The sequence below is a fragment of the Brachyistius frenatus genome, unplaced genomic scaffold, assembly GCF_029030835.1.
Source record: "Brachyistius frenatus isolate BFR_SWC_R1_liver_20210118 unplaced genomic scaffold, ASM2903083v1 Contig_6, whole genome shotgun sequence".
NCBI classification, from domain to species: Eukaryota; Metazoa; Chordata; class Actinopteri; family Embiotocidae; genus Brachyistius; species Brachyistius frenatus.
This window is the reverse complement of record NW_027210605.1, coordinates 1073035-1100962: the sequence shown is the minus strand read 5'-3', so window position 1 is coordinate 1100962 and position 27928 is coordinate 1073035. Positions and strand designations below refer to the sequence as shown.

General features: G+C 40.3%; 1 protein-coding gene across 2 annotated transcripts; it reads left to right on the top strand.

Moving 5' to 3' along the window:
* Positions 1 to 93: 93 nt before the first annotated feature.
* nup210 (nucleoporin 210) lies at positions 94 to 27907 on the top strand. 2 transcript variants are annotated; one of them, XM_069723530.1, is made up of 40 exons: positions 94 to 709; positions 998 to 1137; positions 2812 to 2943; positions 3613 to 3709; positions 3973 to 4123; positions 4593 to 4725; positions 4945 to 5103; positions 5353 to 5421; positions 5508 to 5614; positions 6109 to 6249; positions 6366 to 6503; positions 6710 to 6865; positions 7367 to 7565; positions 8339 to 8484; positions 9601 to 9819; positions 9980 to 10153; positions 10401 to 10593; positions 10780 to 10886; positions 11397 to 11501; positions 12024 to 12125; positions 12320 to 12448; positions 12699 to 12826; positions 12913 to 13048; positions 13132 to 13194; positions 13682 to 13861; positions 13944 to 14024; positions 14507 to 14638; positions 14934 to 15092; positions 15482 to 15573; positions 15679 to 15853; positions 16495 to 16670; positions 18472 to 18692; positions 19087 to 19223; positions 19951 to 20065; positions 21015 to 21161; positions 21915 to 22165; positions 22298 to 22502; positions 22921 to 23040; positions 24723 to 24800; positions 26635 to 27907. In XM_069723530.1, exons 1-40 carry the CDS (start codon positions 519 to 521, stop codon positions 26730 to 26732), a joined length of 5682 nt encoding a protein of 1893 aa, XP_069579631.1. In that variant the 5' UTR covers positions 94 to 518; the 3' UTR covers positions 26733 to 27907. The 2 variants fall into 2 exon arrangements, with proteins under 2 accessions (XP_069579631.1, XP_069579624.1); XM_069723523.1 differs by having other exon boundaries at positions 22918 to 23040.
* Positions 27908 to 27928: the final 21 nt, after the last annotated feature.

Sequence of the window (27928 nt, the reverse complement as noted above, 5' to 3'; positions counted from 1 at the left end):
TTAAGAAACACCCTGCTCCATTCCCCCCCCCCCCCCCCCCACCGCCCCTGTCCGTGACGCTTCCTCCCAGCATGCTCACTGGAAGTCAAATGATTGCTAATGGCGGGTATTGTACAAAACATGCGTTATCTCAAAGCTATTCTTCTCCAGCTGAGCGTTCATATAAAACTGTGAATTCTCAAATTAACAGTCGCTTTGTGTGTTTGAAGCATCTCTGAGGATAAACAAAGAGAAGAGCGCCGGGAGGACTTTGTAACTGTCATTAGCAGGTGGCCGGTCAACTCTCGATTCCCAACTGAAACTAGGGGGGGTGGGGGGCAGATAGGCAGCGTGTGCGTCTTCAGGGTTAAAGACACGCAGCTTCATACCGGGGCGACGCCAGCCTCACCTGAAGGTCTGTCACGGAGCCACAAAACAGCTCACTTCATGGGCCGAAGGAAGTCGAGCTAGTACCGAAAGTTAGCGTTCATTCATTCGACCGTTGTGTTTTTTTTTTTTTTTTCCCCCGCTGCCAATAAATGTGGTTGCCTCATGGGTCGAAAATGAATCCGGTGAAATTACTGGTGTCGGTGTTGTTGTTGTTGTTGTTGTCAGCCGTGAATCCGCTGGAGGGTAGCTCGAAACTAAATATCCCCAAAGTGTTGCTGCCGCTTGCTCGAAGTACGAGAATTAACTTCACGCTGGAAGCTACTGAAGGCTGCTACAGATGGTGAGTAGCTTCGCGCAGGTGTCGGATTGCAAAGGGCACGAAGAGGCCACATGGACCATGTGTAATGTCCTTTTCTTAGCTTTTCCTCAATTCACTTATTTATCCATCTGAAAAAATAAATTGGCATCTCAACCCAAATGCTACTTAAAAAAAAAAAATCCTTGTATAATGAGCACAAGTTGAAATGACGTTGTTGGTGTTGTTGTTGTTGTGGCAAATGAAGGACTAAATAAATACGTAGCTCCACTCAAAGTACATGACCTGTTCTTGATGGTCCTCTTCTTCCAGGTCCTCCACCAGACCAGAGGTAGCGAGCATCCAGGCTGTGGATGAGGAGGCCGGCAGAGGCTGCTCCCGGAGGGCTGTTCTTCAGGCTCTCTCCACCCAGCCCTCCAGACTGACCAGCATCATTCTGGCTGAAGATGTTGGTAAATACAGCAATTTGGTTTCTTCTCAATTCATAGCTTAAGCAATAATTTGTAAAGGCGAGTGTTCAAAGAGTTTTTACTGTTTATTTAAAAAAAAAAAAAAAAAAGTGGGTATGTTGGTAAAAGTGCTGTCAGATATAATATATATGATAAGATATTGAGGCGTTTCAATAACGGTATTTTTGTTTTATGTGCCAGCATAAAAACAATAGTTTGCATTCAAATATTTTTGTCAAAACTAACATTGCTGAAGTTGTTCCCTGACCTCTCCCTACTGTTTCTGTGTATATTTGACACGTAATGAAGTCATACCATAATGCTGCGAAACAGTAGGACAACATTACATCAACGAGTCAAAAAAGTGTTTGTCTCGACATGATTATAACAACGTTAACGAGAACAATACGATATGTTTACATTGTTGTATACAAATAATTAAAACAGTCCACAAGCATGCAACCCCTATTGAAAAAAACTAAGAAAATGTAGATTATTGCAGCCTAATTTTCCAACAATGACCAACATCTGCAAAATTACGGAACATGCATACCTCGGAAACCATTATTTGTATGTGTAATTGTTTTTTTTTTTTATATATATCTCTGTTGCTGAGAATAAACTGAAACTGAAGAAATTTGACTGTTCGGGAGTAAAAATATCCAGTGAGTGGTGACTTCAGGAAACTGCTTGTACAATTATGTTTTATTAGGTTACGATGCAAAAAGCTCCTTAAATATTAATTATCCGAGATACTTGTTCAAGCAGTCCAGATTTCCTGAATAGGTGTAATATGCTAGTGTTGGCTTGGTTTTTACAGAAGCCTCTGCACATAAATTTTGGTTTTATCAGTAATCATAAAAGATCCTTTATCACATTTTTTATGGGGTGATGGTCCCTTCCAAAAATGTTTGTGGTTTATTGTTTTTTCTCACGACATATTCTTCAATCAGTTACCTGCACCTCCAGCATGTCTCACTGTCTCTGTCGTGTCAGATTCATTGAACTCATTTAGGATCACATTGATTTCTAATCTATAATATTCCATATAACAGAAACCCATGTACAATATCTACCAAAAAGTATCATACAAATCGTCATCCTGTTGCACAATTTATTTTGTTCATTCTTCCTTTTTTTTTGCTGTTGTGAAATGCTGTAAAACATCTGTTGCCTGTGGAACTGTTGGCCTGACATAAATGCTGGTAGTTGTGAATATTTGCATTGTAATTGTGAAAATCAGACACATTAGCCCTTTCACATATAAACATCTCAAATGTCTCCTTCAAACAAACAGTAATCTGTTTGGACCACTGTCACTGACTTTGAATATGTCCCGATTTCACTGCAGCCGTTTCAGGTTTACCAAAGCATAATCTGATATGATTTGTCACTCATGCAACAGCCCATTTGGCAAACCACAAACGGCACAACATCTGACTTGAATGATAACTGTAGAAAATTCTGCTCGGAGCAAAGGAAGCTTTTGAGCTATCACCCACCACTGTCATTACCATACACTCCTGATAAAGTGTTTTAGTCAGGAGGAAGATTTTATGCTTTGACACGCGCCAGGCATTACTGCGTCTTTCATAAAACACCAAAGGATTTATTTCTGAGCATCGCATTGTTTCATGGACTTTGTTTAAACTGCTTTGTCTTCCCTTTCATTTGCAGTCACAGGACAGGTGCTGCGGTGTGATGCTATTGTTGATATCATCAGTGAGATCCAGATCGTGTCCACCACCCGGGAGCTACATCTTGAGGACTCACCACTGGCACTCAAAATTCATGCACTGGACTCTGAAGGTGACACATGCTGGCTTATGAAAGGATAGCATCTCTCTAATTTGAGGCTGTTTGTGTTCTTGCTCGGTGAATTCCCCCTTTAGATTGAGAGTAATTTGCAAGCATTTCTTGGAATTAATCAGCTCTCCTATTGCGAGGAGTCCACATTGTATTGTTTATTTGCTGCTCTGAAGACTTTTCGGCGTGATGACTGAGCTGTCTCTCGGCAGTGTTTTCTCTCCCCTCATGCTAACACTGTTTGTTCTGTTTGACTGGTTCCATTTAGGGCGGGCACACTTTGTTTAATGAACTGTAGCTACAGCCTGGTTCTTTGTGATGATTGCTCCAGGGTGTGGTGTTTTTTTTTGTTTTGTTGTTTTTGTTTGCTTGCTTTGGCTTCGAAGTGCATCTTAGACTCCTGAAATGGAGTAGATTGCAGAAGGTCAGCAGACGTCCTGAAATGAAATTCCTATTGGTTTTGTTTTTCCTAATGTAACTGCCGGGAGCTTTCAGACAAGTGTGATCAGCGTCCATTATGCACTCAAGCATAGTGAACCCCGTCTCATGACGGACGTTGAAAGGTCTATGCAGATATTCTCTGTTCCTCACCAACTCTCACATACCCATGTTTCGTTTTAGGAATTGTGGAAGAAAGACATATTGAAACAAATCTGTTTTTTTATATTGCAGGAAACACCTTCACCACCCTCGCTGGTCTAGTATTTGACTGGACCCTAGTGAAGGATGTAGATGTGAATGGATTCTCTGACTCTTACAATTCATTACGGTAAGTGTTAATAATCCATTCAAACTCTACTGAACACTGGTTTATGTAAAATTCAATAGGAAACCTAAAGTAGACAAAGTTATCAGCTGACTCTGACTGCTAACCCAATCGTAAAACCATTGATACAACAATCCTCGTTTTCCCAGTGCAGTATTTCTTTTGGTTCCTCTGAAAACTGCTCATTTTTGAAGGTCACATGGAGGAGGCCGCACTGAGTTCAGTCTTGCATATTTTTACTGATGTGTCCCTTTTCTCTCCTCAAGGGTGCTTAAATTCTCTGAGTCCACATACACCCCCACTGGATACATATCTGAAATGGAGCGCGTTGGGAAACAGGGAGATATTATTCTGGTATCAGGACTGAAAACAGGACATGCTAAGTTGAAGGCCAAAATACAGGAGCCACTGTATAAGGTAAGCTGTGCAAAGGATACATTTCTTGGCTGTTGAAATATTGCACTTTATTGTTACAGTCATCGGTAGCCTTAAGGCTTTTCTGGTCTCTTTTCAAAAGAAAAACTGAAATCAGTGGAGTAGAAGAAGTTCTGATTAAATTTAGGTCCTCTGTGTGAAACACGAAATATAGCCAGTCATTTCAAAATTTGCACTTTTCTCTACAATGAATTTGCAGCTTGCATTTCTTGTCAGACTTTTGATCTGAGTGAATGTTAAAACTAGTTATTGTGCAACCAAGAAGAAAGAAAAGTTGTTTTAAGTAATGATATACAAAATATTTAAAGAATAACTGGCTGCTATGTGCACTTTAGTTTTATTGGTGTGATTTTTACATCAGTATTTTTAACACTGCTATCAGTTAATTGTAGTTTGTTAAGGCAGGAAGCTGAAGCTGTGTTGTTCTGTAACCATGGTATCCATACCACAGGATGTGGCTGCTGCAGAGGTGAGGCTGCTGATCTTAGAGAACATCCTGCTGAGTCCTGCGCATGACGTCTACTTGCTGGCGGGAACTTCCATCCAATACAGAGTCCTGAAGATAAGACAGGGCACGATCACAGGTCTGACTCTGCTCAGTGAAGAGTGATGTTCATCATTCAATCTTAAAATTCACATTTTCTCTTGTTCAAGAACCAATTTAGCAAAATGATGCAGTGAAATGTGGTTTGAGTCGTTGATGCCACGGATGAGTGGAGCAGCTGTGCCATATTTTCAGTTTCAAATCTCTTGTGTCTTTCTGAAAAGCCATCCCTGAAGCGAAGCTGTGTTTGTTTCCTCAGAGCTCTCCATGCCGTGTGATCAGTATGAACTGCACCTTCAGAATAGCGTGGTCGGCCCTAATGGAAACGCAGACGTCGCTGTGGCCGATCTGGATCAAAGCACCTCCACAGTCACAGCAGTTCAACTGGGACACATCAATGTGGTGTTGGATCACAAGAGTATCCTTATGACGAATCGCACCAGCATTTATTATAATGGCATAATGTAATGTTCTTTGCCATGACAACTTCTGCTGATAATATATTTGTCTCATTTAACTGCAGTGATTAAAGTGTTTTTATCTGTGAGCAGAGAGTCTGATCAAAATGCTGGAAGTTGTGCTGGGCATTTGATAAAACCAAAGCAAGTGTAGAGCTGTCATTGTATGAGTGTGCCTGACTTACTTTTCCTTAGCAACATCTACTTAGGCCTTCGAATGCAAGGAGTGTCTCGCCTTCCCAACAGCACCCTGTATGTTGTTGAACCAGGCTACCTAGGTCTGTTTGTTGCCGTTATTGAAAAGATAATAAGAAATATTTCAGTGTATTACTTAAAAGATAAAGCTGACCCCTGTATTCTCTAGGTTTTAAAATTCACCCAGGAGACAGTTGGGTTCTCGAAACGGGCAGGGAATACGATATCCTCATCGAAGTATTTGATAAATCCAGCAACAAAATTTACCTCTCTGATGTAAGTAAGATTCAGTAAAACCACTTGATTCATGTTTTTATGGCTTTAGTTGTATATTGGAGTGAATGCTCGTTATGTTGCTTGAGAATGTGAAAATATTCCTCTAAGATACGAGTGGCAATCAAAGAGTTTCAAGGCTGCTCTTGTTGTGTGCTAACGCAGTGCAGCACCATGACCTGCGCAGAGCCGGGGGAAGCTGTAACCTTCGGTAGTGAGAATTCAGAGTTATATTGCTTGAGTTGCACACATTTTTGTGACCACTGCTCACTCGGATTCTAATTTTGATCAAGCGATGTAACTTGGAATATCACCTCATGAAGGCGATAGCCTCCCCCTGCTCTGTGCACATCACAGTGTCAGTCTATAACCTTTTTGATTGCGCCTTGTAGATTTTGAGACACACACCGTGACCAGCATTGTTTTGTGCCAGCTATTGATAAATTGTAAGCATAAGCATTTAAAAGATCTGTCTGTGGTTTATTTTGACTTTGCAGAATGTCCGGATTGACACCGATTTTCCTGAGGAGTATTTTGAAATCCTGGAGTCTTCCCTGAATGGATCACATCATCGTGTCAGAGCGCTCAAAGACGGCCTAACTCTCATTGATGCTACCCTGAGAGATGTTGTGGACCAAGTCAGTTGATTTTGCCAGTGTGGATTTCATATAATTATTGCATTAACCTTTTACCTCTTTCTTCCACCTCATTTGAGAGAACTTGATCATTTCCTGTGGCCTCTGTTCTGTTTCAGTGTGGAAAGGTCCATCCACTCGCCAACCCTGTCCACAATGAACAGGATGTGGAAATCTATAACCCCATAGTTCTTAGTCCCAGTATTCTCACGTTTCCATGGCAGCCCAAAGTTGGAGCTTATCAGTACTCAATATTGGTAAATATTCCTTTTCAAACTTGGTGCTTGTGTGGTTTTGAATCTGTCATAGGAAAGACTTTCTGACATGACACCTCGTATAAGTCAGTGGTTTTATTCATATTTAAAACTCTACATGATGTTTTGTGTCATTTTAGCATTCAGTCTAAATATGAGGTTTCATTCTGTTGCACATGATGACTCCTGTTCTCTGATGCTTGTGGCAGGCGACAGGAGGGAGCGGAAATTTCAGCTGGACTTCCTCCAATACAGCTGTTGCCACGGTGACCGTCAAGGGAGTGATGACCACAGTCAGTAACATTGGTGTCAGTGTAGTTTATGCTCACGATCTCCGTAACCCTCTACACTTTGGCCAAATGAAAGTAAGTTAACATGGGAAACAAGATATTAATATGGAAGTTTTGACACCTGGGATTATCCTAATGACATTGTTTGATGATTTTAATTTTACTTTTTTAATCAGTGTGGGGCTTTAGAACAAAATATTTCAAAGTAAAATATATTTATCTATGTTTTGGAACTACTACAATTTTTCATCTTAAGATTTATTAACATCTCTTGTCACTGTAATATTTGTATATAATGGCTGCATTTCATATCCTTGATGAATATATTTAAGTTGATTGAAAACGCAACAGATTGTTATTTCTACAATGCATTATTATAAATCATGGCGATATAAAAAAAATTAAGACATCTTGTGTATTGTAATTATCTGATCTAAATGAATTTGTGTGACCATTAAAGTAACCATATATCACAGCTACATTTTTGTCTCATAGACAGAATCTCCTCATTTTACTGCCATCCTCAGCCCTCCTTCTAACACTCTTCAATATCTTTCTGATCCCGTTTTCTACCAGGTGTATGTAGTTGAACCTGTCGCCATGGACTTTGCCCCTTCCCCAGTAGAGGCGAGGCTGGGCCAGGTTCTGGATCTGCCCCTCAGGATTTTCGGCCTACTGGAGGATGCAGAGGAAGAGCGAGTCATGTTGAGTGACTGCTCCAACTTTGACCTGCTGGTTGAGGAGGAGAACCACAGCATCTTCCAGCTGCTAGACGGTGAGTTTTGGTGTTTGGATTGGGTCATACTGTGAAGCAACGAATTATCAACAACAACAAAAAACGATAAGAAAAATTCACAGAATATTCGAATGAGTAGCAGCTGGTCCAGTCGTCACATATTGTGTCTCTTTTCACTCACGGACTCCGGCAAGAATAGTAATCAGTAAAGGTAACTAACCACTTGATGTTCATTTAATGGGACTTTGGCCAGTATATGGTAGTTCAACTGGAGAGAGAAAGTATAACATAGTTATTATTTATTTAGTAAGGTTGCAGTGAAAATAAAAAATTGAGGTTCACATTAGAATACAGTCCAGTGTATAGAAGCAGCCTTTGTTTTCATTGTTGGTGGTTGTTGTAAAAAGTAAATAAACCTTAAACTATTGTTCATTTTTGTACAATGTCCTATGAAAACCTAGTGTTGGAAATTTTTCAACTCTTTGAGCCCTAAATAAATTCAGTGGAAACACTGTGAGTTGACTGTTCTTGATAGACAGTATGGGAACGATCCTTACCAACACTGAAATATTGCTAAATTTTTATGTATTTTAAATTATCATTACAACATTTATCTCTCAAAAGGGCCTCTGTTTGCCAGATCTGTAGTGTTTTGTTATAAGAAAAATATGCTGGGAAAAATAATAAGATCTCTCTGTATCCCAGTGTGGTCTACAATAGGAAGACAAATGGGTACACTTTTGTGAACAACTGTTATTCATTTGCACATTGTCATCTTGAATTGTCTCCAACGCTGTCCTCTCCTGATGCAGGGAGGCTGGTTCCAGGCCAGGACCACTGCAGTGGAGTCAAGGCCAAGGCCCTGGCTCCTGGTTACACCGTGCTCACCGTCAGCTACACTCATAGCAACGTTCACCTCAGTGCCAAGATCACGGTCGCTGCCTATCTTCCTCTCAGAGTGAGTCCACAGGTCTCGTCCTTGCAGGACTTTCCTCACTGTGAACTTTGAGGCATATTATTTTGGTTCTTTTGTGTGTATATATATATATATATATATATAGATATATCTCAAGACTTGCACAAATTGCGCCCAACTGCTAATTTCCTTATGGATAATTTTATAATTGTTTGTTTGTTTTGTATGTGACAAATACTATTGTATATGTCACACTTGCTTTGAATGACTCCTGTCAAGTGGTGTGGGGGTAGAGGGGGGTGTAAATCAAGTCTTTGGTGTGTTTTCCTTTTATTCTTTCAACTTGCCTCAAAACACCAAGTCGCTGTTATTTTTCAAGGGAACAAATTGACTCGCGCACATTCACAATCACAGTCTCCCCCTGCAGTTAAGACAGAAAGGAAAAGATCAGCAAGTGTTGACATTTCCTCCTCCGCGTGTTATTCTCCCGCGCATTTTGATTATGCATTTTACATTCACTACACTGATTTGTTTTATCTGCACGGGCTCTGGTAAGAATGAAACTGACTTCGACTTTTGTGTGAGAGTGCTGAATTTGAACAATATCACACGTATAATGATGAGGTGACCAAATCTTCTCCGCTGACAGTCGCTGTGGTTTTCCTGCATGTTACATTCAAGTTATCAGTACAGTAACTTGTGGTTTGATGCACCCCTTTTTTTAGGCTGTGTATTGTTTATCACGGGATTGAGTAGTTAGGGTTCTTCAAAACACTGCAGACATTCTTACAGTGTTTCTTCACTTATGCCCTGGCAGCTAAAGGTTGACCCAGTTTTGTTTCCTCACTGTGTAATACTGGGTATTTTAGCTTAGCATTTCCCCAGCCAAGTTCTTCACCACAGTGACAAAGCATATATAATTGAATGCATGCTCTTATTGCATGCAGGTTTTTTTTTTTTTGTAACATGTATTATCTTTTAGTTTTTCTTTCAAAATGTCCTTCCTTGACATTTTTCAGACTTACTTCCTTTTTTTTTTCTTCTTTTTTTTACAATGTGATCACTAAAATCTGTTGACTTTTTTTTTAATAGGATTTCAACGCTGAAAGTGTCCTGCTGTAAATGCATGACCTTTCATCTAACATGTTATTTTGGCAGGCGATTGACCCTGTATCTGTGGCTTTGGTGACTCTGGGATCATCGAAGGACATGCTGTTTGAGGGCGGGCCAAGGCCATGGGTTTTAGAGCCCTCAAAGTTCTTCTGCAATTTGAGAGCTGAGGACGAAGCCAGCCTGAGCCTCACTGTGACCAGTCCCTCGTCTCACAACTATAATCAGCACTGGATCAGAGCAACCTGCAGGGCCCTGGGAGAGCAGGTTGGAGCCTCGGCAATTAATACAATTGCTTTAAAATGTATATCTATAGTTATTTATGTTATCCCTTTCTATACAGGACTGTGCTTACTTGATCACTGCGATGACTGTGAAAAGTTACAGAAATACAGCTGTTGTATTTTGTCCTCATGGTATTCTTCAGGTGCTGGAGGTAATGGTGGGGAACAAGGCCAGTGTGACCAATCCTTATCCTGCTGTGGAGCCAGTGGTAGTCCAGTTTGTATGTGCTCCTCCATCTCGCCTCACCCTGGCCCCGGTGTACACCAGCCCACAGCTGGACCTGACCTGCCCGCTGCTGCAGCAGAACAAACAAGTGGTGCGTATGTGGTCCCTTTTAAAAGAGTCGACAATCTTTCCTTTTCTGTCTTTAGACATATTCTTTTTATAGAGGTATTTATATAGCCCACTGATATTACCTCCGATATTTCTAAAGTAACGTTTATTGGCTTTAAGAGTTATCTTAAGGATGATAATGACTGATAAGGTTCTTCTGTAATAGAAGTAAAGTGTTTGAAAAATGAACTCATTATATACTCTTTTTTTTTTTTTTTTTTTTTTTTTAGGTGCCTGTTTCAAATTACCGTAACCCTATTTTGGACTTGGCTGCTTTTGATCAACAAGGAAGGAAGTTTGACAACTTCAGCTCTCTGAGCATGGTGTGGGAATCAACAAAAATGTCACTGGCCAGTATCGAACCCACCATGCCCATGGAGCTTCAGCTGCTTGAGGATGGCAACAAACAGATGAAACTCCACGGTAAAAGATTGGCTTGATATTTTATTGAGTTTTTTTTACGAGAGTGTGGGTGGTTGGCTTAGATTTAAAGCAATGAGGTAAAAGGTGGAAAAAATATCTTTCCTTTCTGTTTCTATAGTTTATTAATTACAAAGCTTTGGACTGGTGTTCATATAATCACTCTTTGTTTCCTTTTTTCTGTGACAGGACGTCAGACAGTTCTCGTCCATCAACAGACAGGCATTGCTGCCATTACTGTGACGGCTCTGGGTTACCAGGTTTCACATCTGGAAGCAGCCAAAGTTTCTAGTGCAGTAAGTAAAAACTGTGGCTCAACTTCTAAGTCACATCAGACAGATTTGCACTTCCTCTCAAAAAGGAGAAGCAGCTGAATGAAACATTATTCAGAACATCAGTAGTCATCTTAGTTAGATTTCCATTTCATATGTTAATATTTCTCTCAGCCAGATCTTCATCTGATCAGGTTTTTTGACAACACAGACATCAGCTCTGGTACAGATGTTAAATTCATTTAAATTTAAATGTTAGAATCTTAAATTAATGTGTGGTTTGTAGTCAGTGTGGAGGTGCAACTTTTTATTGATGGTGTTTTCCAGTGAGCTTGTAACCACTTGCTTGGGCTATTTGCATAGATTTAATCTTCTTCTATTGTTTCCTTTTAATCTGTTGCTGCAACTTAGTTTTCACACCGTATTTTGTCTTTATCATCTGGCATTTCCAACATGGTGTGTCTTTGTGTTGCATGTAACATATGAAGCCATTTGCACTAATTCCGTTGGAACTCATCTTCCTCCTCTGGACAGTATGAACCTTTGACCCCTGTCTCAGCCACTCTGGAGCTGCTGTTGGTTGAAGATGTGAAGGTTTCTCCTGAGACAGTGACCATATACAACCACCCAGACGTGCGGGTAAGACAGAGTTATCGGTGCTGTGGTCTCACACATCACTAATCTCTTTATTATCACAAGTGTGAACACTGACGGATTGGCTTTTTTCCCACTTAGAAATATAATTAAATTTGATAGTTTATCATAAGGGATATTATTTAGTCTTTTCAACCTTGCGGAGCAATGAAATTGGATTTAATTTAACCGGTAACTACTGAATGAAGTCAGATGTTATTAAATAATTGCACTAGACACAGTGGAAACTTGCACCCCTTGCCCTCTTTGCTCAGCAGGTCCTCCTGTTTTAATCCTGGGTAATGTAGGAGCAGTGTTTGGCAGGTGTGGGGGTTAAATAACAGCTAGTGACCCATGTAAGAGGATTGTAAAAAGTAAGTGTGGTCAGGGGTCCTCTTTGATGCGCGTCCAGCTATCTGTCAAAAAACAACATTGAACTAAGTTTTTCTGAATCGTGGAGCCATTTTTTTTCGTCATATAATCATTTTCAGTACTGTCACAAGGCATTGACCGCATTTTGTTTTGTAGGCAAACCTGGCCCTGCGAGAGGGCTCAGGGCACTTTTTTGTCAACACCAGTGTTAAAGGGATATCAGAGGTGGTATTCCAGGAGGGCCAAGGCACAGCTCAGGTAAGAAGGAACATCTGGATTGTATTTGTGAGGAATTAATTCAGTGCAATACATAATTGATGTATTAGAACATATTTGATAATTTCCAAGAAACCCCTACAGTTATTTTTCTATTTAATTGCACCAGTGCTCAGAAATGTTTCAGATGGAGATTTTGCTAAAGAAAATATTTTTGATTTGCCGTGTGTGCCCAGGTTTCTCCCATCCATCCAGGCATGGTGAGGGTCATGGTTCATGACCTTTGTCTGGCTTTTCCAGCACCTGCCAAAGCTACAGTGCACGTCTCCGACATCCTGGAGGTTTACGTGAGAGTGGTTGACAAGGTGAGTTTCCAGCCCCATAATCTTTCGTCTTTTAGGGTCCAGGCTGTGCTTGACTAGATAATCTCTATTATCAATATCACACATTCCTGAAATGCCTCGGGTGCATTAAATACGGTGGTCCTTTAGTGCTCTTTCCTTCCCAATTTTGATGAAAGTCAGCCTGTCCTGAACTGGCATCATTAGGTTTGCCCTTCCTGTGAACTAGAATTATTATTTCCCTGTTGACGGATATAATTAATCTCAATTACAGGTGGAGATTGGCAAATCTGTGAGAGCTTATGTCAGAGTCTTGGATGATAACAAGAAGCCCTTCCCAGCTAGTTATTTCCAATTTATGAATCTTAAACTCAAGGCAGCTTCTACGATCGTCTCTCTGAAGTAAGTCACACGAAATGTTCTGTTTAGGTTTGAGAATGTAAGATCATGCAAGGCTTCATGTTAATTTCTGAATGTGCCTTCTACAGACCATTTTCAGAGTCCAAAGAGACCGACACTGCTGTTTTCCTGGTGAAAGGTGTCTCTATCGGTCAGACCACTCTGTCAGCTGTTGTTGTGGATAAAAATGGGAGAAAAATCGCTTCCACACCTCAGCAAATAGAGGTATAATGGAGTGTTTTTATGAAATCATGGTTGACAAATTTTGACTCTTGCAAATGTGGTACAAAACTTTATTTTTTTTCTAGGTATTTCCACCATTCAAACTCATCCCAAGGAAAATGACTCTGTTAATCGGAGCAATGATGCAGGTACGTGGAATAATAATAATGCTCAGGCTATGTCTGGAAACAGCTGGCCTCACTTGATCTCGCCAATAAAGTTCATCTGGTCCTCAGTTTATCTCCTAACAGAGCTCTCTGCCAGAACTCTTCTGGACTAATTGCTCTTGGTTTAAACATCCAGCTTGCTTGTGCTTTGCCTCATCTCATATTTTAATTAGAAACCATCTTTCCAAGTAGCATCCTAATTGCAGAACATTAAAATCAGTAATACATGTGCACTGCACATTATTTGTGTTGGATTTCCATTTTTTATCATCTTGAGTAGTTTCAAATAAAAAACATAATTGCTGAGATAACTGTCAGATGCAGCACTGATGAAAGCTGTTGACTGAATTATCAGTGTGGTTCAGATCACTTGTGAGAGTGATACTCAGTTTTTCCCCCCCAAAACATTTTTTGTTCCTCTCTTTAGTCAAACTTTCCATTGTCTTTTCATCCTTGGTGTCATTTATAGATCACATCTGAGGGTGGCCCTCAGCCGCAGTCCAATATCCTTTTCTCTATTTCTGATGAGAAGGTGGCATATGTTAGTGCCATGGGCCATATCGGGGGTATTGCCGTTGGTAATGTTACTGTGACCGGACTGGTCCAAGCTGTCGATGCAGAGACTGGGAAGCTCGTCGTCGTGTCTCGGGTAAATGTACATCTGTTATGTTTACCAGTGTATTGCTCGCTTAGCTTTTACACGTGAAGAGCTAAATCTCTTTTCTCCTCAGGATCAAGTTGAAGTCGAGGTTGTGGTTTTGACTGGCATTCGAATCAGAGCACCTATTACAAGACTGAAGACGGAAGCGCAGGTATGAATGTTTTGGAATACATTATATATAACAGACTCAGAATTTAAGCACTACTCCGGGATTTAAGTTCTCCGATACTATGACAGATTTCTAGCAAATGGTTTCCAGAGAGGTGGTGCAGGTATTGACCCAAACACAGATATTCATGAAGGGCTTGTACAAAACCTTTTTCTTAATTGCCTTTGCATTTTTTTTACACAAAACCTATAGGAAGCAACAAGCAATGCAGAACTGCAGAAATAAAGGGGCCACTGTAATAAGCTGGTGTGGTTCCTCTGGATGTGGGGGCCTCCTCTGTAACCTGTTTTACATTCTATAAATGGGGGATATGATTCCGCTGTTTTTGCTTTAATCACTGATTACTATTTGCGATGGTAGTTCATTTAACTGAAAAGTATTACATAATATACATTTTATGTCCACACTCTTTATGGTTTATATTTCACTCTCCAATTGCTTTATTCATCTTCTCTCCTTTCCAGATGCCTGTGTACGTGATGGGTCTGACCAACAGTCAAACGCCCTTCTCTTTTGGCAGTGCTGTACCTGGTCTCACCTTCCAATGGTCCACCACCAAGAGAGACATCCTGGATGTCCAGCCAAGACACACTGAGGTAACGCTGCACTCAGGATTTGTGCTCTTGCATTTGACATCACATGCAATTTCTGCAACTGAGCACTTTATATTTTTGGCTCCTGTTTGCCTTTGTTCCTTTTATCAGATTGACTTAGATATGCTGTTCCTCCATTACAGTATGAATTTTTTTTTTTTTTTAACAACAGCATCTGTCTTGTCTCTGCTTCCCTGTCAGCCTCTGCCTTGTCCCTGCTTCCTCATCACTGTTGCCTCTTTATTTGATTTGCCGCTGCTATTTTTGCCATTCTCATAATGGTCCCTGTCTTATGCAGGCTAACGTGGAGCTTCAGTCAGAGCACAACTTTGGGATGAGGGTGACTGGAAGAACGAGAGGGCGGACAGGGTTGAAGGTGGTGCTCAGAGTAACTGACCCCAAAGCTGGGCAGCTTATGGGGGATCTGCAGGAGCTCAGAGATGAGATCCAGATCCAGGTACGGCCCTCTTTGTGGAGATACACCAGGAAAAACACTGCTTGTGAACATTGTATCTTTGTGTCCTGATCAACAGTATCATAAATATATTTTATGAAGACGTTTTATTAAGTCCCCTTTTTTGGACTACTTTGCTTATTGTGACCATGTCCCCCTGCTGCTTCATAATGGGGAACGCTGGCATTTAAGGCAGAAGAGCACTGAAACTGCTGAGCTTTGGAAAATCTGGAGTTGTTAACTTTGTGAAGCGATAACACTGCAGATTAGTTGGAGCTGAATGCATCTAGCTTCAAACATTATTAAACTATGACATGTCACTGGTGCAGAAACATCAAAGAATGATTAAACCCCTCAAATAATTGGAGTTTCAACGTTTTGCTTTGATCAAGGTCTATGACAAGCTGCACATGCATAATCCTGAAATCAAGGCTGATGAGTTACTGATGGCTCCAAACTCAGCCCTCAAACTCCAGACAAACAGGTGAGTTGCATGTGCCTGTCCAGTGGGTTTTGTCTACTCTAAATGCACACGCATTGAAAAGAACCCTGTTATGTAACTGAGAAACTTTATGTGATTGGCTAACAGAGATGGTGTGGGGACACTCTCCTACCGGATGCTGGATTGTCCTGACCAGATTGTTACTGCTCAAGTGGATGATAAGGGCTTCCTCTCCTCTGGCTCTCTCACTGGCATATCTTCTCTTCTGATCACCTCGCAAGAGACCTTTGGTGTCAATCAAACTCTCATCCTTGCTGTGAAGGTCAGTTCAATTGTTTGAGATTGTAGGTTTCAAAAGCAGTATCCTCTGGATATTGAAGATGAAATCCAAATTCTGGCCTCGTGCAGCTGTCTGACTGCTGATAGTTGCAGATGTTTCACATTCCAAATTGCTCAACTTGATATAAGTTCAACAGTAAATCAGAGTACAGCAATTTTTAACTTCCAAAAAATATGACATTATGCATTATGGATTGCAATAGACTGAGTTGTATCAGTGATATACAACACAGAAGTTAGAAGAATTTTAGCTCAAGCAATTGATCTCAAAATAGGAGGTCCTCTTATCTGGACTTTTTTTTTTCTTTTTAAAGATACAGTACGGCTTGTTTTTCTTTTTCTCTTTTTACGTTTTTACTGTGGAAGCTTTGCAGTTTGAAATTTGTGTTCATTAGGTCCTAACTAGTATTGTAAGGATATTCTGCTGTTATAGATCTTTATATAAAAAAAATAAATCACCATTGTATCAAAAAGAAACCATGTATCACATGTCATGCTGAACCATGAGTTGCCTATTTTGGTCCACTAGAGGGTCATTTTTAGTACCGCTGGCCCTTGAAATGTCATCTGATATTGTCTCTGCTGTTACTGATCGTGACATTACTTCTGCCCTTTCTTCCTCAGGTGCTGCCGGTGTCCTATGTGCACTTCAGTACAAGCACCGTGATCTACACGCACTCCAGAGAGAACCTGAAAGCCTTCCCCCTGGGAACAACACTCACCTTTACTGTCCACTTTCATGCCAGCACTGGAGAGACCCTGCACAGCTCCAACTCCCACCTCACATTTTCCACAAACAGGTCAGTCACCGTACAACCTATAGGTGCTTTGGCACTTCTCATTATGTGTCGAGGGTTTCTGTCCTCTACTGATATACACTCATAAACTATGTGACTCAAGGAGTGAAACATGACTTCTGGACAAGTAGAGGAAGGAGGATATGTTGTTCTCTTTGGTTAATACCCCAAGGTTGAAAGGCTATTATCCTGCTGTTGGGGGGCATTATTTATACAGAGAGAACCAAGGCCTCTCTTTGAGTGATCTGTTTGTGCAACCTCACCCACCCTCGTGTGAGCTAATGTCTCCCACTATTTCAAATTCTGACAGACCAGTCATGTCAACCCATAAATTGCTCACCCTCTCGTATGTTCATCATTCTTCTCTGCTATGTAGAAATGACAGCCACAGATTCTCGACACGGTATTGTTTATTTATATATATATATATGAATGTATTTGACATGGTGCATGTCTATAATTATATTCCACACAAGTTACACCCCTGTGTCAAAACATAATGACCACTCAAATGAAGCGAATAACCTTGGCGAGGATACAAGGCATGTTGAGTGCTCTCAGTCAGCAGTGACGAGTGATCTGAGGACAGACAAACCAAACGATGTGTTGGGGGACGTGCTGGAACAATTCTGATCCACTGTAGCTCCAAATTGCAACATATAGGACTCAACGGTTCTGCCTCGAAGCTCTTGCTGTCACAGGGCACATTTAACGGTCTTGCAGAGTTGTTTGGCTGCACAGGAAGGATCAGCAGCATGGTAGCAGATGGTGGCCATGATGTTTTGGCTCAATAGCGTATATCCATAACACTTAACAATATTTCTATACTTAGCCACTGCCCTGATACACCATACTGCTCCTCGTTGTTCACGCTGTGTGCAATCTGTACAGTCCAACCACAGCGGTTGAGTTCATGGTGAGGTTTCGTGTCTGGCTCTATCAGGACTTCACATCATTCATTTACTGGGCCGTTCCTTCAACCTCATTTCACATGGAGTTGTTTCCACCTGAGTGATTTAGCTGAATTAATAGTAGTGGTGGGCAGAGAGACGAGCGTTGCCGCACCTTCCATGGGGGACTCCCTCATCTGTCTGCACAATAAATTGATTCTATTATCTTGTTCTCCAGGTGCTGACAGACAATTTTAGGGGAAAGGTATCAAAACCAGTAGTTAAGGGCTGATAGTGTTGGGACTACGATTACCTGCCTGTGATTAAATCCTATGAGTCTCCAAGTAGCCAATTTGATTGTACTGGCATCTCAGGTCAGAAGAGTTTGGCCTTATTTGTTCAGAACAGATGCTGTGGAGCCAAAAGTAGGATAAAATGGGATGTAAAATTTGTCCAGAAGAAAATTAAACGCATAACTAAGACATGTACTGCAAGTTTTTCCACTTTTGGCCCAATTATTAGTATACCAAGCCCCTCAGTAACATTCAGTCATTTATATACGCAAAATAGTTTATTAGAATCAATGGAAGGTGCGGGGGAAGCAAAAGATGGGGAGGGTGTGTGTGTATAATAATAATAATAATTTGATATTTATATTGATGTGTATGTTATGCTCTCAAAATATGCATTTAGATTTAAAAGAGCTTCTTTAAGAATACTAAGAAAATTGTGTCTTTTTTTAAAAATAGTCTTATTTTCTAAAATTAATAAAAAAGCCTTGGAGGCCAATTTTTCGACTGCACTTCATAAATATTTAGTGCTCATTCTGTCAAATTAAAATAGAAAGTTTTCTTCAGCAGTACCACTCACTAATTATGCCATAATTGACTTTGTACATCTGTTACTTCCTGCAGAGATGATCTTGTGCAGGTGGGACTTGGACCTGGTAACCACACTCTGACAGTGAGAACTGTCAATGTGGGTCTCACCCTTCTTGCAGTGTGGGACAGCGCAAACATGGGCGTGGCGGACTTTGTTCCACTTCCTGTCGTGCATGCTATCCAAATGCACGGGGCCGAAACACTGGTGGTGGGAGATGTGGTCTGCTTCCATGTCCAGTTAAGCAGCCCAGACGGTGAGAGATCTACATGTTGTTTAAGCAGCGCACGTTGCGAACTGAAAGTACAGAAGGAAAACATTTGGACAGTTAACAAAATGTTGGCTTTGGATTTGGCACTCGAAAGATGAAAGCCGAGTCACGTTATCTGTTTTTGTGTGGGCTCTGCGATCTTTATGCAGTTTCATTTATTGTATTTATTGCTGCCTTCTATTTAGGAGGGATGAGAAGCATTTCTTCCACTAGTTTTTATTGAATTTTCTTTTTAAAAAAAAGTATTGTTTATGTTAAGTCTATTTAAATTTTAAGGGTCCTTTTGGCTGTGGAGAAGTCAATATTTTTTTACTCTGCATATCATAAACAGTTTTAGTTTTGTAGGGTGATTTAATTTCTTTTCTTGGCTCCTCTACAGGAAGTCATGGTGCTTGGAGCTCCTCTGCAAATTGTGTTCTTCAAGTGGACCCTACAACTGGTGTGGCGGTAGCCAGAGATTCTGGGATAGTTACTGTGTACTATGAGATACCCGGCATTCTAAAAACCTACAGAGAGGTATGTTACGTGTAGTGACAGCTATCTCAGCTGTAGTACTTCACTGACAGGCTGCATGATAAAAGCATCAAGTGGTACATCTTGTAGTCGTGGCTACAGACCGGGTGTTCTAATTATGCAAACGGCATCTCCAGAGATTTTGATCTTCTCCGCTAGTTTATCATACCGTATCAATCTTTCAGCTATATGTCATCAACACAAATACGAGTGTAACAGGTGTATTAGTGTATCCATCATCACTTTTCAGGGACATGTTGACTACAGTTTGAGCATGTGTGTGTGACATTGCCACTGTTGAGACATGATGGTGCGTGGAAAGGATTAATTAGCTCTCTCTTTATCCAGTGGAGCTTCTTCCTTCTCGTGAGTTAAATGTAACAGGAACATTTTAATGAATATATCCTATTAGAATGGCAAGAGTTGATGAGATTTTGTGTTGTGTATTTTTTTTTATCTCATAGAAAATTATTGACAGGCATTTTCACCCAGAGACTGAATAGAGATAGTTATTTATTTATTTTTTTTTATCAGTGTGAGAGGTGACATTGATGCAAGTAGCAGTAATGTTACATTCACCTGTGTTGTAATTGGTTTTGTTTCACCGACAGTCTGGTGTGATTGATGTAAACAATTAGCTTTGGATGTAAATTCTAATGTGATTATTCCAAGCACACCTGAATCGTATTTGGATTCATTGGCTGTCTCCTTTTTCTGGATGATGCTGTAGGTTGTGGTGGAAACACCTTCAAAGATGACAGCGATCTCGCAGACCACACCTGTCAGGAACGGCAAGGAGACAAAGGTTCAACTTTGTACCAGAGAAAGAGGAACCAACCTCATAGGTAATGAATTGACTTGTTTTTATTCAAGCCTCGGCAAAAGGAATAGTTTTATTCTTATTTGCTTTTTCTCTGGAATTTAAATGAGAAAAACGTGCTACTGTAAACATCTGAATAGGAAATGTAAAGCCTGCAGTCGGTTAGTTTATAGTCTAATGGACACGATACGGAATGGTAGTATGAATCTACCATCGGACGACTGTTTCAGTGAAGGGTTTTTCCCCTATACCAGAATGATAAATGGGTGCAGCCTGACCATTCTTCCAGGCTGGCACAGTACAGTGGAGATAGGTCTGGGCTATATGAGACTATTTAGCTGAAAACAAAGATGGGGGGAAAGAACTCACCTGAGCCTGTCCACCATTAACAGAAACTGCCCAACACCTGGAAAGCCCACCAATGAACTCATTATGTCATGTTTGTTTAAAGGTGTACAAAAACCACAACATCAATTTGACAGTTAGTTGTTTTTTTTCCATTTCTTTCTGTTTGCGACCAACCTTTAACTTTCTGGAGTGTCCACTGGTTGCCTGGCAACTGCTCAGTACCAAGAAATAGTTGTAAAACAGCCAATTGTCATGTTTACTCTTTGTATTTTGTGCGGATTAAACAAAGTCTTAACCCGCTAATTTTTTTTTAGCTTTAGAGGATGTTGTGAGAAGCTTCTTCTTTTTTTTTTTTTTTACCTTTGGACACAGCCAGGCCAGGTGCTTCACCTGTTTTCCCAACTTCCCTGACTGTAGCCTAACTGTATATTTACAAATAATTTATAAAAATGTATAATTTATATCGTCCAACTCTCTCCAAGAAAGCGATTAAGCATTTTTACCAAATGTAAAACTAATCATTTTATATCACTGTCTGTGTGCCCATTCTCATTTGTCCCAAACTAAAGATTAATAAATAGATACAAAGTTTTCTATTTTTTATTCTTTTCTGCTCTACCCTGCAGGAACCTGCTCCTCTGCCCAGACTAAAGCTATTTCACAGCTGGAGCCTGAGAAGTCTGTGAGCTGCCAACTCGGCTTCACCACTGACACTGTTGACTTCCCTGCTAATGATGTCTTCAAAACACACACCAGCTTTGAATCCAGCATCGGTAAGGCTCATCTGAACCCAGGCCAGAGATCAAGGTTCACTGTCAGAGAGGCAGGGAGTCTATAGTTACTGCATACAGACTGTGAGGGTTTCAGCAGTATTGAATTATTTCATCATATTTATATCCATCATACATAATTTACTTGTTGTTTACAACCATTACTTAATGTAACCTTGATTTAGATAACTAATGCAACTCAATTTGGGTGTTGGGACTCTCCTTCTGTTTGGATTTACTCTACCTTAAAAGTGGTGGTTAAATGTATTTATTAAATGCGGTTGTCGCTCTACATTCTTCTCTCTTAAGTGTCCATATTTTGGCATTTACATCATTTTATAAAAATAAAAGTACCTCTAAATATATCCTGGCCACAGTGTTTATGTGTATGCTCTTCACGCAGGGCTGCCAAATACTATTTACAAGGTTGTAATCAATACATGCTTTGCCCTTGGAATGAATTTAGCAGTGACTATAAACGGTGTCGAGGTGATGTATTGAACTGAGTATACTCCCTGTTGCTTGAAAGCTGTGGTCTAATTGGGTTTGGGGTTTGGGACTTTACCCCAGTTATTGGCTTATCCCTGATGGAATCAACTGTGTGTGTACAAGGCCGGAACAAGGCTGTGATTGTAAAATGACCCTTCCCGAGAATATTGAGAGGTTAGAACTGAGGGGGAAGTTGTTGTCCAAAATGCCCACATAAATAATTGTATCTGTAACCATCCCTTTGACCTCTGTCCATTCCTGCCCCAGGGGTCTACATCTGTTCTGTGACCTTGCAACCCATGACTGACCAACAGACCCGTGTGCTCAGCATATCCATGACCAACCTGCTAGTGAATGCAGGCCTGGAGGGTAGCGCCTTCTCCGGGGAGCAGGTCATCGCCCGGCTGCCCATAGAGCCAGGCCTCTACTCAGACCAGACTGAGCTGCTGCTGTCAAACCTGCACTCATCAGCTGAGCTCACAGTCTATGGCCCCATCGCGGCCCTGTCCAACATGGAGGTCAGCTTAAACAGTAGAATATGTCACAAAAACATGCCATTATTCCTTTTTTGACTATCATAAACTTTTTCAATAAATTTGTTTGCTTTGATGTGTAATGTAGATGTATGCAACACTTCTTGATGTTTTCAGGTGGTGTCTACCTCTCCCAACATTGCTGTCCAAGAGAAAGAGGTACATCATGACTTCCCCAGTTTCTCAAAGTACGCTGTCACGGCTGTGGACCCTCGGGCAGCAGTCTCCGCGTCTGTTTCCATAAGCAGCCCTTCCACCGGCCAGACAGTCGTCATCCCAGTCAATTTGATTCACGTTGCTGATCCCAGCGCTGCCATGCAAGGTCAGATGTCATTTCAGTGTATATGTCAAGTCGCTGACCCTCAATCCACAAAGTCATCTTGCTTTAAGTGTATTGTATGTGCACGGTCGCAGTAAAGGAAACATGGCTGTCACCTTTCCCCAAAAAAAGTTCAGAACAAAATTAATCTAATTTCAGGACAAACAAGGGGCGGGGCTGTCACTTTTTATTTAAGATGAGAACATTTGTTTAAACGTGAGGAAAAAAAGTATATAATAACCCGTTGCACGGGAATACTGACAACGCAGAGCTCCAGTCAGATGTCAGACACCACCACCGCAGCAACAAGCATCATTATCCTTCTCTGCCAAAGCTAATATTTATTTGCGTGTCGTATGTTCTCAGCGCTCACAAAAGGTTTTGACAGGCTGTTATCTTGTCCACCACTCTCTCTCAGCAGCTGCTCCTCCAGTTGGTATCATGGAGGGGGGCTACTCCCTGCACAGCTTCATAAACTGCTACCAGATGATGTTCTGCACCCTATTCGCTCTGCTGGCTGGTACAGCTATCATCATCATTGGTGGGTCACCTCATTTCTGTCTGGATTGCTATGCTCTTATGAGGTAGTTGGACGAACTGTAATAACAAATAAAGGGTTGTTTTGTATGATGGCATTTATGCGACGGAAAACGTTTTCAGTTTCGTCATGTCATTCCTATTCGATATTTGTTTTCTGCAATTAGAGTGGGCAGGGCTGTAGGGAAAGTAGTTCTTTACAATCCAGACCATTAATATTTGGACAGAACGTGCCAAGTTTTCGAATTTACTAAGTTATTAAATGCATATTACCCAGAGACGAGGGGTTCTATTCAAATCCAAGAAATTATATATTATTTATACTATGCTAAATCACAACACACATTATCTCAAGGCACTTTACACATTAAAGTCCTTGCAAAAGATCCGTACAACAGAATTTATCAAACATAAGTGGACAGATAGACATGTAACAAAATCCTTTTGTTTAATATTTAGGGGATCATTTTTTGCAGTCAGTAACTGCCAGATGATGTTCTTCCAGGTCACCCTCAGCTCTTGCTTGTTGTGGAGTCTCTGACTATGGTCGGGTCTTCATCAAGTTGAATACATGCTGCCTTGGAACAAGATCAAATGATTGATTCCGCCACTCGAGTGTATCCCACCTATTCATCATCTTCGGTTGCTTTGGCCACCTGTTTGGGACGGTTGTCCTGCTGAAGGATGAAATGTCCAATAAGTTCTGATGCATTTGGCTGAATCTGGGCAAACAGAATGCTTCTGTTTACCTCTGCAGTCGTCCTCTTGCTTCTGTCAGCAGTGAAATCATCAATAAATGCCACCGTGCCAGTTCCATTGGCAGCTAACCGAAGCGCCACCATGTTTGACAGATGAGGCAGTGCTTTGAGTCACGAGCCGCTCCTTTTCTTCTCCACATTTCCCTCTTTCCAACATTTTGATAGAGGTTTGTTGTTGAACCTTTCTCAAGAGCTCTACTTTTTTTCTTGTATGTTTCTACAAACTTCGACCTGTCCACTCGGTTTTTAGGGGTTTGCATCTTGTGGTGAACCCTGAAATTATTATGGACGAAAAGTCTCCTCTTGATCATTGACAAGGGAACGGGCTTGCCTACGTCTCGGAGAGCGCTCTTTACTTTCTGTGCAGTCATAAAAAGGACTCATCTTCACTGTGCAAGTCTCATTAGCCATTTCTGAGGGTTGTTTTTTTGTGTGCATATAAATGATACTGAAACAACACACTGCTCAAACAACATTTAATAGCCTAGTGTCCAGTTACTTTTGAATAACTGCAATTTAAAAAGAAAAAAAGGCTTGCATCTCACACAAAGTTCTTTCAATAATGACATAACCTAAATAAATAAACTTAAAGCTCAGACTTGGCACCTTTTAATGTAGTGTCCATTATTTTATTTGAAATTCAATGTCTGTCCAAATACTTATGATCTGTGTGTGGTTTTTACTCATATTTGAAGAATTTCAGTATACTGCTGCATCAGCTTGTCCTTCATGACAGATGGAATTAACAAACTCCTTTAACATGAAGTGTTCCTGTAACTTGGTTTATGTTCATCAGTGGTGGCCTGAGTTTAACACTAATGTTATAATGATACCATTTTTGTGACTTCCAGGAGGTGTTTTGTTTTTTTATGCTGAGCTCCCTAAACACTCTGATGGTATGTTATTAATTGTATTTCTTCCTCTGCAGTCTTCCACACTGTGTTCTCTCCAAGGGAACAAAGTTATCATCCTGCTTTCTACCAGAGGACACCACCACCCATCACAGGTAGGGCAGTGTCAATGTGACTCCCACACAGTTACTTATGAATTAAGTACAAGACATGCATTCAGAGCAGTCATACCATTAAATGGCAGTCTGTTTTGATACTCTATGGCTTTGAAGCTTGAATCGAGCAAAAATACATTTTTAAATTGTAAAAACAACAAGGCTTTAAACCTCAACAGAAAATCAATTACAAGAGGCAGATGAGGTGTCTGACAGTATCCAGGAAAACATTCTGCAATCAGAATAGATATGCTGAAGAATTGCTATCTAACCCATCATGAATTAAAGATCATTCAGATGTAAAACCGGGCAAAAAGTATTGTGTCAGTGTACCATGGCTCATTTATCATGAAGGAAGCTGCTGCAGTGTTGGTGTCACATTTTAAAATCCCGTGCTCTGACTGCTACAGTATGTTTGGGAGATATTCATACCTGTTACCGAGTCAAATTAAGCGGGTTATTGGGACCTTTAAACCAAGTGGTATTTGCATAATATAATTGAATTATACCATATTTATATACTATAATTTCTATTGTTACATATTACTAGACTGACTGGTAAACTGTGTGGGACTTGGTACTTAGCTGTTATAACTCCTACATAAGAGGTCAGGGAATGCCTTGTGTCTGTAGGTATTGGTAACAATATCTGTTACAAATCTATGTGGCGAAAAATGACATGCGGAGTTCCCCAAGGCTCAATTGTGGGTCCTCTTCTGTTCAACATCTATTTGCACCCTCTAGTTCAGATTCTGGAAAACAACAAAATTGTTACCATAATTATGCAGAAGACACACATTTGCATAACCATATCACCAGGGGACTATGATCCCACAGAAACTGAGTGAGGGGATTGAACAAATCTTCTTCAATTAAACAGATATAAAACTGAAGTTATTGGTTTTTAGAGGCAAGGAAGAACGATTAAAAGTCAGCGCTTGGCTAAATCTTTTTAGCTAAAAATCAAGTTATAAATCTAGGTCTAGTCATGGAATCAGACCTGAATTTTAATAGCCACATAAAGATATTTACAAAGTCATCCTATTGTCACCTAAGAACATATCAAAGATTGAAGGATTTATAGCTCAGCAGGATTTGGAAAAACTTGTCCATGTGTTTATCTACAGTCAATGAGACGGCTATAATAGCGTGTCTACGACTACAGCTGATGAAGGACACAGCCCGAGTCCTCACTAAGAGGGAAAAAAATGGATTACATCACTCCAGTTCTCAACTTTATACACTGGCTTCCTGTCTGTCAAATAATAGATGTCAAAATACTGCTGTTAGTTTATAGAGCACTGAATGGTTTACGGCCAAAATACATTACCGATCTGCCACTGCATTATAAACCATCCAGACCCCTCAAGTTATCTGTGACAGGTCTGCTTTCCATCTTCAGACTCAAAACTAAACATTGTGAGGTAGCGTTCAGATTTTATGCTCCGCATGTCAAGAACAAACTTGCAGGTGTGCTGCAACTCTGTTCTTATACATCAACGCTGACGACTGTTCTGTTTGCTGCAGCCTTTTATTAATTCAAATGATTGCTCATTTCTTACACGGCACTGCAACTTTTACTCTTGTATTTTTATTATTCTGTTTTACTGTTTACCTCTTTTGATCTTAATGATTTTTATCTTTTGCCTTTTATCGCATTTAGATTTTGCAAAGCACTTTGGATTACCTGTTTGTTGAAATTGCCTTCTAGCAATCGAACCGCGACACTTATTTCTTGTTTATAATATTTTCTCTCACAAAATGACGGCTTCGTTTCACTGTGGATTCTTTCCTGAATTTGTATAATATTTTGGCTCTTTTTTTTTTCTTTCAGGTTTAAACTCGCCTAATTCCTTCAACCACACGATACCCAGGATCGACCCAAAAGGCAGCCCCAGGTCGCGTCTGTACTCTCCAGACTACAGGTCCTGATGAAGCCCTCTGCTCCGTATCTATTCTTCAGTATTAGAGCACCACAGGCTATTAATGCGTATAGAATGTGCCTCTGTTCCTCAGGATGAATGCTGACAGATGGGACAAAGTCTCTGTTGTATTGTCTTAAAATGTTAAAGGTGCAGATGTGGAAAAGAAACAACCGATCACTTCAAAGGTGATGCAAGATGACAACAGGGCTATTTCCAGTTTTCTTTGTGTATGTTTTTGTTGTGCAAATGTGTGGTGTGTGCGTGTGTGTATATATATAAATATATATATATGTGTGTACACAACTATATATATACTGTATGTATTTTTGTGTGGTTTGCCATGGAAATAGTTTTTATACAATACCACTCTGTAACTAACTGACATCTTTTGAAGAGTCCTCAAAAACCAAATCACTAGCTTGTGCTTTAAAAAGTTGCTTTTTGTGTTTCCTTGACATTTACTCGTGTGCTTCTTCTCATATTTGACATGTGAAATTTAGTAACTCAGGATGAACCCCAATCTTGCAAGACAGAAAACAAAAGTTGACTTGAAAATATTTATTTTTGTGAGCAGAAAATGCCCTCTTATGTTGTAGCTCGTACGTTTAGGAAAAACTTGTTTTCCACTGAAAGAAACCGTCCTCGTAGTTTATGAATCCTTCAAATGTGTATAATCCAAATTACAGGTCTATTTCTGTTTTGGGCATTTTTTTTACGGGAATTAAATTTCCCAGTTATTCAATGTCACTGAGTTTTTGAGCCACAATCCATGCAGCTCCTTTCCTGATTCAATAATGTGAAATAGTTTTACAATGTGAACCTTCCTTCAGTTTTTTAGTTCCAGTGTAGCTTCACTTCAAAAGCCATCAAATGTGACCTGATCTCATTTCTGAAAATGTAACACAACTCTTTCAGTTTGTCGTCACGGCACACATTTTCCTTTTGAGAGTTCTGTAGCATTGTTGAATCGCTGGGACTAAAAAGTGTGACTTTGTTTTAAATAACATATTTTTCCATTTGAAGAAAAACATTGACAAGCAATTGTATTTATGTTAGCGATGTTTGTGTTTAAGATTCATGCCTTACAATCACATCTGAGCAGCTTTCAGCACGACACAGACACGAGCCTGTTTGCTTGTGTGAATATGCGCTTTTCTTTGCTAATAAAGTTTTTACAATTTATGTTCCATGTTGGTGTTACAA